General features: G+C 38.2%; 1 protein-coding gene across 8 annotated transcripts in view; it reads right to left on the bottom strand.

The window, feature by feature from the left end:
* KIAA0408 (KIAA0408 ortholog) overlaps window positions 1–12,760 on the bottom strand; it is a 35,472-nt gene that overhangs the window by 17,372 nt on the left and 5,340 nt on the right. For 3 of the 8 annotated variants that reach the window (XM_067702173.1, XM_067702175.1, XM_067702176.1), the window contains exon 1: window positions 796–12,632. In XM_067702173.1, coding sequence (XP_067558274.1) covers window positions 796–930 — 135 coding nt within the window. In that variant the 5' untranslated portion in view covers window positions 931–12,632. Of the gene's footprint in view, window positions 1–795; window positions 12,633–12,760 lie in introns of those variants that run through there. The other 5 variants (XM_067702169.1, XM_067702171.1, XM_067702170.1 and 2 more) reach the window with 5 other exon arrangements.

The following is a 12,760-nucleotide window of genomic DNA, read 5'->3' as shown; positions in this document are numbered from 1 at the left end:
CTGTGAATAAAGGCCAAGGAGTCTGTTAAAATAACTGTCTTGGCAATGTGCACAAAACCATATAAGTCAACAGCAGGGAATGTTCCAAGAAAGCAAGATAAGTATAAATAATTTTCAGTTGGAACAAGCTTGAATATACATCAATGCAGATACTTAAAGGAAATATTCTGGGCCAAACAGCGTGAAGGAATAAAATTATTATTTGTATCAGAGTCTCGGCATGTCATTTTTTATAAATTCTTTCCAAATAAATGTGCCAATAAATGTGTCACACATTGCCAGGATAAATACCATGTCCACCTCCATTTTCTTTTTGATATATGATGCTCTTTTTGATTATACTGAATTATCTAATACATAACTGCCTTTAGTAGACATTATTCATAAGTCATCTCTGAAAAGATCTGTGTTTTAATGCCCAGTTATAATTTTACTAAAATATGTTCCACCAATTATGTTTTTCTTCTGTTTTCATCCTGGGCCTGGAATTTGAAAACTTATGCAAAATACATACCTCACTTTTGATACCACAGCACTCTAGTCAGAAAATAATAAATTGATACACTTTAGAAAGACATTTCAAGTTCCAATTTGCATGCAAAGCTATAAATTAGCATAGTCCCTACAGTAACATTGGGTTAGGTTATGCTATTTTTGGTCTAGTAAATATCACTGAGACATGCATCTTTTAGGTGAAATTGGAAAGTAAAAATAGTTTCCAATACAAAACAAACCAACAGAATTTTCATTCTGAGTTTTAAGTTTCCAGTGCATTCAAAACAAATCAACCTGTACCTCTTCTATCTTCTTCTGCATGATCTTCCATTGACTTTCCCATTCCTTTCTTTCGTTGTCAAACTGGTCCAGTAATTCCATCTTTTCCTTGCGCCAGTTAGTCTCTGTGTTCTCCCACTGCTTATGTAGGTCCATGGCAACCGTGTGAGTGTTAGTGAAGGGGTGTTTCTGCCCGTCTCTGCCTTCTCTTAACTGTTTCTTGGAAGCTTGGAGTTGTTTTATTTGAAGCAGTCTCACTTGCCTTTAAAACAAAGCCTAATATAAACATAACAAGAGAGAGTTCCAAATCCATGTGCTTTCTGGAAACATTTTATCAGTTTGTCAAGAGCCATTGACATAAACAAACTTTAGGAAAATTGGACTCAAAAGAAGAGATGACAAAAATATCTGCCTAAGGAGAAACTAACAGTCAAAGAAAAAAGTATCATCCAAACTTTTTTTCTGCCCCTTTCTGAGACCAGACAGTAAAATTACAGTGGACAGGATGGTTAAATGCATGTGTGAGATATAAGTATTCCTTTAACTAACCACCTAATCTAAACATAGAATTTTTCATGAATATCTAAGAGTGGAAATATGAAATTCAACTGTTTCGTCACGTCTACACAACTGTGGTAGATTCTGCTGCAATGGAATTACTCCTTCTGTTCTGATGCAACCAGATTATACATTTCTGTGACTTAAAGTCCTGAGGTGGTGTTGGGCTACAATCTCAATTTTACACTCATAGAGTTCAGGCTTGTGGCAAACATGATTGCTGTATCAATAAGACCCCAATGTTGGTAGTAAGTCTGGGACTGATGTATCAGTAAGAAACCAAACTAAAGCATAAAAAAAAATTGTCATTATTTTATTTCATCAAGTAAAATGTAAAAGCAGCAAAATTATCCTGAAAGACATATGTTAACACTTATCCATGCTCTTTTTTCCTTCTAATAGACTGTATATCAGAACCTATCTTCTGATACTGAATACAGAGAAATGAAAAAAATGTTTTCATCAGTTTGCAGGGAAATTCTTGATCATATTAAGGAGTGACTGAAATAATTAGATTTCTAGCATTTAGGGCATGTGTTCATTCAGGATCTGAAGAGGCACTTTAAAATACCCGATTGGTAACTGTTATAAATCACCTAAAATTTCTGAGATTTATTTATATTAAAATGGGGGATATCCACAGGGTTATTACGAAGATTAAATGACATATGGACTGCAAATTGGTTTGAGAAATATAAAATTTCCCCTATTTTTTGCTTTAAAAAAATCTTGTGCTGACATCCACTGAAAATATTTTTATTACTAAAGTCAGATACATTTTTTAATGGGTAGAAAAGCACATTTAAAATGTCTGAATCTCCTAAGATAATCACGCCTATAAGAAGTCTTAACTTTTTAGCTTTTAAAAAGCTTAAGTGTTGGCCAAAAAAAAGCCAATTTGGCCATGACCAAAATGCCTTAACTTACCAGGTGGTAGCTGATGCTAATTTTGAGCAAAGTTCTCGAGACTCAGTAGCTGCCTGGGTTCTGGGATTGTCTAATGAAGCCCACATAACCAGGAAGCAAGCCCCATTCTGCAGGCATAGAAGACGGCCGCATATTTTATATCCCAAATATAAGATAAACATAGAAGACATTAGATTTTTGTCAGACTGCTCTGAACATGCATATCCAAGTGGTAAACTGTTCCAAACATGTATTTTTGAGTTGCAATCTATTAATGAATTATAATAGACTAATAAGGATTTTAAAATGTCAGTGCTGTATGCAGGGCTCCACCCTCAAAAACACCCTAATATTGGGATCTATATGGTTACTCTTCTCTCAAAAATTTTGCTACAGATACTTTGATCATCCCTACCTATTCCTTTGGCACTCACAAAACTATGACTAATTCAGCCAAGAAAAACAAGTCATTACAGATTTAGCCATTAAAAACAGTATCACGTCTCATTTTATCCACTCAGCCGTGTCTTTTTTCTAATCTCATTTTCCATCCTCTGTCATCCTTCCTTCCTTTTGCTACCCTCCAATCCTGTGAGACAGTGACCACAAGTACCTGCCACAGCAAACGCAAGTTGCCCCCAAATAAATGTGTCGATGGAGACATAACAAAATGAAGATTGTAAAGAAAGTACAGAATTTTGTGTTTTGGTGAAGCTGTTATTGATCTTGATTACCTATTAATTTCTAGGTTCATCTAATAACTATTCACAGGCAATGCAGACGGTGCTAATTTTCAGAGACTGCAGACTGCTTTAAACTATATGTAATTAACTGTGAGCTGAAACTATCTTGCTGACTAGCAGGTATTTAACACTGAAACTTCTTAGGAAGAGTGAAGTGGTTTAAGACGTCAAGAGGTAGTTGCAGATAACAAAGGGTGTTACAGAAAGAGAGCAGACTAATTTCAAGCTACCTGGAGAAGAGGTGCTATGATACTCCATGTTTCATTCTGTCTTTAAACACTAAATGTTCAGAAATCATCATGAAGTTTCTCCTACAATTATGTAGCAAAGGGCTCCAATTTTTCTTTTTATTTCTAACTCTTCTTGAACCACTTCCAGGTCCAGGTGAAAGGGCACCAGACCCTTTTCTTTTTTACCTACCTGAAGAATATCATTCAGGAAAACCCTCAATCAGGCTTGCTCCTGGTAACAGGACTATACATGAACCCAGATAATGTTCCCGAAGCAGACAGAATCCTGCACTTAATTGCAAAGCGCCAAATTCACCACTTAATACGGAGAAGGGCCAATCTACAGGGCTTCCCCTTTCCAGGACCAGAGCAATATCTAGTGCCTTAAAATGTAATGGTTATGGATAAAAAACAAGCCTTGGAAGAAAATTCCTATAGGGCAATATCTGTGCCAGTTTCTGTGGGAGGGTTTATTTCACCTTTCTAGTATCTATGTCTTGTCATAAATGTCAAATGTAATACGGTTGAATATATTGCTTTCTCCTCTAAAAATAAAGTGGGGTCCATAGAGTTTTGGGAGAATTAAATGTGCACGAAAGAGAATGCTTAATCAAAGCGACTAACACTGTTTTGGATCATAATGCTCAGTAAATGCCTGTTTCTTGGTTTCTTCCTTCTGTCCTTGTCTCCCTCCCGTTTTGTGTTCCCCCTACCCTCCCTTCCTTTTATTTTGTGTTCCCCCTACCCTCCCTTCCTTTTATTTTGTGTTCCCCCTACCCTCCTTCCTTTTATTTATCTTCCTCTAGAATAAAACTGATTTTGATTTCATTAGAAAATTCATAGAAGCAAGTGTAATTGTGTGAACTCATATTTTTAACAGTTTTCCTTTGTCCTCAGTATTTTTCAAGTATTTTAAGAATACAAGGCAGGTTAAATATTTAGGAAATGTTTTTATTGTTAGCAAAAATTTGAATAGACAAATCTTATATAAAACTGCTTTTGTTATAATTCTCCCTAAATGTTAAAAAAAAATCCAACTAATAGAGCAATCTTGTAGGGACATAACGTTCTGTAATGAAAAGTTATGGGGTAAAATGGCTCAGCCGTTCAAACACTCAATTTCAGTGCTTTCTGCTGAGGCAAATATAAAAGTTCTCTTTGTTCCTAGTTGTCACTTGTTTTCGCCCACAGATATTGGTATCTCTGTGGGAGATAAGGAAGAATTTCTGCAATGCACCCTTCACTCTCCATTTCATTTCACTCCCTCCAGAATTTCATTCAGAATAAAATTTGATTAGAGCAAATATAAAAGGACAGAGGGAGCTGCACTACTTAGTCATGCACACGTTCTTCCCCCAACAACTCTAAGTGAGCATTACATAATCCATTTTAACCTACTTCCCCCTCCCCAAGGCCGGAAGCCAGAATTGTAGAGGGTTGTGAGTGGGTTGCATAAGTATGGTGATGGGAGGAAAACAGTTCTGCTAACCTTCCGGCCCTACTAGGAAGCAAAATTTAAGATTAACACAGGAGTTTCACAATAAATCATTTCTATTTCCCATGTTAGCCTCAAGTAGGTCACGGTAACACTTCTTCGTCTGAGGGGTGCTCCCTTCTTACTACACCTTGGTTGTTACCATTTCAACCTTCATCTCCCCCATTGAAAACTGGACTTTAGCCAAACAAATGAAACAGCGTTAGGGGAGTTGACTCGATTGCAACTTCTCTCTTCTGAGAGTTTTGTTCAGAGTGTTTGTTTCTTGCTCTCTGCTTTCCTTTTTACAAACATACTGCTTTTCATATAATTGAAAAATTTTCACTTGTAGGAGGTTACATATTCCAATAGGAATGCCACACACAGTAGGTACTGCCAATCTCACAATTCCTAGAACCATCATTTGCCCTGGAGATGCTTTGCTTCCTCTTAACTTTGAAGAATTAGGAATCCCCAGGTCTATACCCATCAAAGTTATGCACCATTTGCCTCCAAGATTCTCTAGCCCTTTCTCTAGGCTATTATGAATCACTTGCATCATTTCAACTGATTATAAGACCTTATTCCTCCCCTACTGTTCACTGGCGAATGCATTTTTGCAAAGAAAACTATGACTTGATTTTGTTACAATGCAAAAGGGAATTTTGAGAAATTGCTATTTCTTGCTACTTCAGCATCGTTCCTCATGTTCCAATAAGGTCAAAGGAATACTACCTCGTGCAATTCTGAAGAAATCAATTTTGCCTTTTCATTTTATTATCTTCTCCTTGTTTTCTCTCCAGTTATATATTCAAACTAGAAAATATCCAACATACAGGGGCACCGATTTTACTTCTCTTAGCTCATAAAAGCTTTGAAAGACGCATTTGGCTTGGATAAACAAAACACCTAAACTTAACCAGCTTAAAGAGTAGAAGCTGTAGTGCTAAGGTTCCCTCCTAATTGCAGATTAACCCATTATGAATGGCATGCACTTCAACTCAAACCACAGAAACACTTATCATGCAGTAAGCAAACCATCAACTTGGATGAAATTTCACTGACTTATTTTTCACTGCAATTTTCAAATACCAGCAATTTCAAGGGTTGTGAACTTTACTTTGCAAATGTTAAAAAGTCTTCATCCTAATGAAAATAGTGTTCTAAAAAATAAATTCAGTGAAATCTTATGGTAGGGAAAGTGGTGTTCAAAGTACTGAGAAGCAGTGTTTCAAAAACAGTCTCAGAGAGCATATGGTACCATCAGTCCGGAGTCAGGAAATCCACTCACAGCAGCTGGACCTTCTCTTCCCTGGGAGTCAGTAAAATCCATTACACACCCTGCCCCACTGTTTTTAAGCCAAGAAACAGACACTGAATCAGGCAGATGTTGAAATCACCCTCCACTTAAACAAGTATCTACAGTTTCAAATATGTCAACAGCGGCCCCTCTATATTTTGCCACAATTAGTCACTTGCTTTCAAACTGCCAGAAAGAAACATACCTTTTTGCTCCGGGGAGAAATCCTATGGATGTCCGACCACTGGTCAATCTAGCAATGGGAGGACAGCCGGTTGTTTTAAAAGAGAAAAGTCTCAGCACGGTGACTCTTGCTTCTTTGCACAAAATGGGGATGCAAAATGAGTCCAACCATTCAACAGAGAGATACTGACAAGTCCCTTTGAAACCTCCACCATCTCACAGATCAAAAAGCTGCTCAGCTAATGTCACAGCAGCAGCTGAGGCTACTGTGACGTCAGTTTCTCGGAGGCGGCCTTCAAGCCATCTCTTCCAACCAGAGCTCTGTAACTTTAGAGCAGCTCCCACTCTGGGTAAACAACTCCAGGTCCAGGACATTTTTAACTTTTATAAGGGAGCCCAGTATTTCCAAACTTGCCAAAAGAGCTGGTGTTAATATCACACAATGACAATGGCCAATTTTACATTCCATTTATTTGGAAAAGTTAACTCCTTTTTTACAGGCAAGAATCATCTCTTTGCCTACCTCTCTCTTTCCCCTTTTCAAAATGTACTTTGCGGTGCCTTTGGAAGTTGGTCTCTGGATGTGGCAGAATATGTGTAGAAATTTTATGTATATAATCGCAAAAGTTTGTGAAAAGGTATCAAACTTCTGTCTTGAAATAAAGTAGAAATGGCAAATATGAAGACCAGCCGTCTAGTTCTTTGTGATTCTGTGCTTGCTGCTTGTATCTATAGTGATGGTGATGTCTTTCTGCTAGTGGAAATCAGAGCCCGTGGGAAAGGATGATACGTATTGTGGTAAGGAAAAAACCAATGAGATACCCATGTACTTGTTTTCAATGAAGGTGTGCTACAACCTAATTCAGCAAATAAGCTACATAAAAGTTTAAATAATAAGGGCTTATCCTCAAGTCTAAAGTCTGTGTGGTCATTAAAGCATTTAATAATCCCTGTCACATTATTTTTGCCTGCTTCCAGATAAATATTTCATGGGGAGTTAAAAAGTTTACTAAGAATAACCTGCTCATAGTAGGACTTTAGTACATGTAGGACAATTGAATGAAATCATACTCTGTGTTTTGAAAGCCTGGCATCAAAAGCAAAAAAAAAAAAAAAGCAACCCCCACCCCCCGTCCCCAAATCTCAAAAGCAATAACAACAACAATAATAGTTAGAGTAATAATAGTGATGACTCATGGAGAGACAGCTCTCTGCAAGGCTCTGTGCTAAGTACTTCTAATATCTAATGTATCTTTATCTTAGCTCACTCTCACAGAAAATGTGTCTGTAGATATTAACCCAAGTTTACTGATAAAACCAAGGTTCAAAGAGGCAGAGTATCTTGCCAAAATTCACAGAAACTCGACCACGCAGAGAAGTAGGTCTTGGAACCGGTTTCTCTAACTGAAGACCCTGGAATTTTGTCACAGAGATATTGGTTTCAAATTACTGCCACTACTTATCAGTGTGAACTTCGAGTTTGTTACTTCTGTAAGGGGATAATTATATTTACTTTGTAAGGAGGTTGTAAGAGTATGAGGGGGTACTTACAGTGCCAGGCACTTAAGAAATGTTAGTTCATTCTGCCTTTGCCCTTATCAGGACACTCCGGACCTCTCTTCCGCTCCAGACCTCTTAATTTCCATGTGTCATTGGTAAATCAAATTAAGACTGTTTTCTACACCCCATCAGAACTTCAGATAATCTGTAGCTAATTACAAGAGGAATTATGCTGTGCTGTCCTCTATACTATCCCTCAATAGTACCTGTTTCAATGCCCTTTTTCATGGATGTCCCAGTAATTATTTATTGCAGGTGCTTCATCTGCTTCTTGTCATGGTAAAGTTGACCTCAAATTATATCAAAAATAGAATAAAAAACTAGGCACAAAAAACTTTGACAGAATTTCTCCCAAGTCTACCATTAACGGTAGTTACCAACCCTTTCTGTTGAACAATTTTTATGTATATTAGCTAAAATTTCCATGCTATATTTCATACCCCAGAGAAATAAAGCAATGCAATTAGATGACTGCATACAAAGGCAATAAATACTCAGCTCAGGTATTTCTGAACCTTTCCACTAAAAACTTCTAAGAAAGCTTTGTTTTAAAAAGTTCCTGCTGTTATGTACATAAAACGAATGGATTTTGAAAACAGACGCTGGTATACCCAGCCCTATAGTGATATTCAGACATCTTGAAGCGTCTGACATTTTCAAGCAGGTGTCAAATGGCTGAAAGCCTTATGGAAAAAAATGCAATTTGTTGCACAATCCAGGTCACTTTTAATCCATTTAAATATTTAAACCTTCAAATATGAAAGTGACTCAAATTATTGCTCTATATATTAGAGAGAATTTGGAGGAATCATTCATATCTGATGTCACACTAATCCTATTTCAGTGTATAACAAATATGTAAAGAAATGCATGTAACAATTCTTAATGTAAAGTAAATGCAGAAACACGAGCTGCTATCAAGAAACAAAAAAAGAAAATCCTGGAAAGGGTTTGAAAAGATCTATATAAATGATGCTATTAAGCCACAAACTAAAACATTTTGGAAAGGGGGAAAGAGCAATGAGTGCATAAATGTCACTAGCAGGTGTTTCCAGACTTACAGAATTTTAGAGCCACAAAGAACGCCTGAAATCATCTAGCCACGCTTCTAATTTTACAGCTGAGGAAAGAGGCCCTGATGTTAAGCCATTTGCTCAAGGTCACAAAGGCACTAACTAGCAATGCCAGGAATAGAATCCAGGTCTTCTAATTCTTGGAGGAGTGCCTTAAAGTTTAAAATTCCAAGGAGCTCAAGGAAGGGAATAGAACCCAGGGATAAGAGTTTGGGGCGTGAGACATTTATTTCTGGCTTTATTAAATCTTAAATTCAGTTCTCTTCTAAGCCCCAAATGAAGGAGCTAATACTTCATCTTCCAAGTGTAACATAGGAGTCATATAACAGAGTATTTATCTTCATGGCCATTTATTTAAAGAGGTTTGTATCCTTCAAAAATGTAAATCCTCGGTCGGAATACGAAGACAAAAGAATTTTAAATTAGTGATGGAAGAAAATCTAGGGATAAATGCACCAACTTTGCCTTTAGTATCCCACTGCACATTTAATTTACAGTTTTCTGTCTGAAGGATGGTCTTGAAGCACCACGAAGCAGTTATTTATTTAATCTCTTTACACTGGGTGGCTTCTGATTTCTTGCTTGTATAGTTTTTCAGCCCCTTCTTCTTTTACTCTTTAAACATATTTACCAGTTAAAGGGGTATTGTATTTCTATTTTCATTGTAAACGATATGGAAAAAATTGGAAAAGAGATTACTTTGAAATATGGAACTCATTCTTATAGCATATTATAACTTAGAAGCTAGGGGACTTCGCTGGTGGCGCAGTGGTTAAGAATCGCCTGCCACTGTAGGGGACACGGGTTTGATCCCTGGTCCGGGAAGATCCCACATGCCGCGGAGCAGCTAAGTCCGTGTGCCACAACTACTACGCCCGTGCGTTCTAGGGGTCGTGCTCCGCAACGAGAAGCCACTGCAGAGAAGCCCGCGCACCGCAACAAAGGGTAGCCCCTGCTCGCTGCAACTAGAGAAAGCCCGTGCAGCAACGAAGACCCAACACAGCCAAAAAAAAGAAGCTATTACATGTGGCATTTACAATTTTCAAAGCGCTTTACGATACATCTCAGTTGTTTAGCAGAACTCTCTTGAACATTAAACGATCTTCCATTCTTAGGTAGAGGTCTTGGGCATTCCAATTAACATTCCACTTAACAAATATTTGTGAGCACCAGCTCTGGGCCAGCTGTAGCGTTAGATCCTGAGGACCGTTAGAAGAATAAGACAAATCTTTGATCTCAGCAAGCTCCATCAACTCTGAAGATCCCTGAAATGTGACCTGCAGCATGACTGTCCACTTCCTGAGTATTCCTTGAAACAAATTTATAAGCAAATGTGGGGTGCTTCTCCTGGTCATCTCCATAGCGTTCCACCAACGGGACCACAGTTCCGTGTTGTGTTACTCTCAGGCCTTGCTGCACCCTGCAATCGCTCAAAGAATTATTTAAAAGTTCCTAAAGCTGGAACTTTCCTCCAATTTCTGAACTAGACCATCCAGGGGTGAGGCCCAGTTTTCTTAATTTTTATAAAGTTCTACAGCTGAGTCTGTGAAACTTGGTCCTGTGTTATTTGAGTCCTAGAATGACAGAGTTCGGACTCTGTGTTAGTAAAAGAAATAGGTTGACACTTATCAGAATCTGTTTTAGATTATAAAATGATGAGAGTCACACACAAAGTATTTATTATCCATGGAAGTTACACGCTTAGGTTGTTGTGTTTCAGCTAACGTGCTCTTTTCCCAGTGCTGAATGTTTTTCCTTAGAATCACGGGATGCTGGCTGTCTCTCCTATTCTGAGGGATGGTGACATGTCAACAGATTTTTTAGCCAAGCAAATCTGTCATGGGGATTATGTACAGGCATTTCCAGATGACAGAAATATTCAAAAGAAACAGTTTCAAACTATCTGTTTTATTTTATTTTTTAAAGTACTTGTCTATATTTTGAAGAAACAAAACAATAAAACATTTTTTAAACGTGAGCTATTTAAGACTAGAGACAGATCTTCCTTACAGTTTTCAAATTTGTTTTTAGCATCTCACTATATTATTTCCAGATTCTTTACTTGGGAGATATTGATAATGATGACAACAAAAGCTAAGTGATACAGGAACTGTTCTAGGGCTACCTCTCATTTCATTCCAGAAAAGGGCCTTGGGAATGCCTTTCCACCACAAGAGGGCCACCCTGAGTCACTTCTGTTAGGAAGTTCTAGCAGGAAAGCAGGGCTGAGAGAGGCCATTTAGGGAGTATAATTTGAAGGACAAAGGAACTGATCTGTATTCTCCCCGTCCTGCCCCATCCCAGGGTGTTGCTACCCCACCTATATCTTCTACATTATATTATATTTTTAGTAATTGTCTAATCAAATGCCATTGACAAAGGAAGCGATTACTGGCTAGTCACAACTTTGCTCAGAAAAGGAGAGCTGCTACTCCCAATTAAAAGAACAAGAGAAATCCCCTGAAACAACAAACAGTGAAACATCTCTCCAGACTACTAGACCCCTAGTTCAAAGAGGAGGTAATAAAAATGTTAAAGGAGTAAGAAAGATGATTGATAGAAGTGCAGAGCAGTGTAACAAGGAACTAGAAACTCTAAAGAGGAACCAATTGAAGTTTAGATAACTCAGTTGCTGTGATTACAAACCCATCTAAAAGAAAAAAAGGAACAGCTAACACACAAAAGGGCTGGAAGGAACAGTCAATATAGGTAAGCTTTGATCGGCGGAGCCCGGTGGGCCGTGGAGCAGGGAGAGAGACGGAAGATCAAAAAGAGGAACTGTTATGAGTGGTGCTAGATTTTGAGGTGCTAATGTGAGAGGTCTTGGTGCCCAGGTGCAAAGGAATATGGCATCATGATGTGAGAAGGCTACGGTAAAGGATCTGGAGATGAGGGTCCAGGAAGGGAGGCCCACAGTCACACTTCAGTGTAGCCTTGGGTCCACTCCAATCAGAGGACTTCTGCAGAGACAGCTGGACCCACTCTCTACACCAAGATCTCTTTTTTAAGTCCACAGAGACTCTAACAATGCCCTGACGCCTATGCTTGGCCCTTACACTATATTCTTTTGTTGTCGTTGCCACTGAAATATTTTGCACAGTAAGATTCTTTCGTTCTTTCTTTTCCAATTATTTTGCATCTACCCTACTGTTTTTAATCCATCTACTTTCCACAAATATGAGTACTTCAAACAAATAGCTACTTGGGAATAAATCACATTCCCTCGAAAGTGACAAGTGTGACCAGAGGCATGAGTTTCTCTTCCTGGAGAGCTTTCTCACTCCAAGATTTGAAGGTCCATTGCTGGGGGATCCTCATTTTCCTTCAACTACCTCCTCTGGCTGCTTTCCTGGGGCTTTTTCCACTACCTGGAGTCTAAGCAGGTAGAATAATGCTAAGACCTTCCATACAGTGGTTCTGGTGCTTCTGCAGATACACATTTCCTTTCAGGTAAAGGAGCTCAGATTCCAAAATCCAGAATAAATTAATTTTGCTGACTCATTATGTTAACCACCATCCCCTCCCCCCTTCAAAGTTCTAAACAACTGATCTAGGCTGACACATAGGATGTCTATTTAAATAGTCTAAGTCTGTTTTATCTGTCCAGGAGTTAATAATACAGAGGGAATGACAAAGGGAATGGATTGTACAAAAATCGCACATGTTCATGAAAAAGAAGGGAATTACAAACTAGATGCTAAACTGAGTTTTCTGACATTAACAAATAAAAGACACTATTTTTTTTTAAAAAGCTCTTAAATTCTCTTTCCTTACTAAGCCATTTGAGGCAAGTGGACAAACTGATGAGCTTCTCTCTGCCCCTCAGTCTCTTTAAATTTTCAAACACGTAGGTTAAGGCAGGAACTTTCAACATGGACTCAAAGAGCTGACTTGCTGACTTCACAGGTACATTATGAAGAATCTCAGAAAGGAACAAATGTTTGTCAGCCTTCAATGAT

This window comes from Pseudorca crassidens, chromosome 13 (assembly GCF_039906515.1).
Source record: "Pseudorca crassidens isolate mPseCra1 chromosome 13, mPseCra1.hap1, whole genome shotgun sequence".
Taxonomy (NCBI): Eukaryota; Metazoa; Chordata; class Mammalia; order Artiodactyla; family Delphinidae; genus Pseudorca; species Pseudorca crassidens.
The sequence above is the reverse complement of the archived record's forward strand: the minus strand, read 5'-3'. Positions and strand labels throughout refer to the sequence as shown.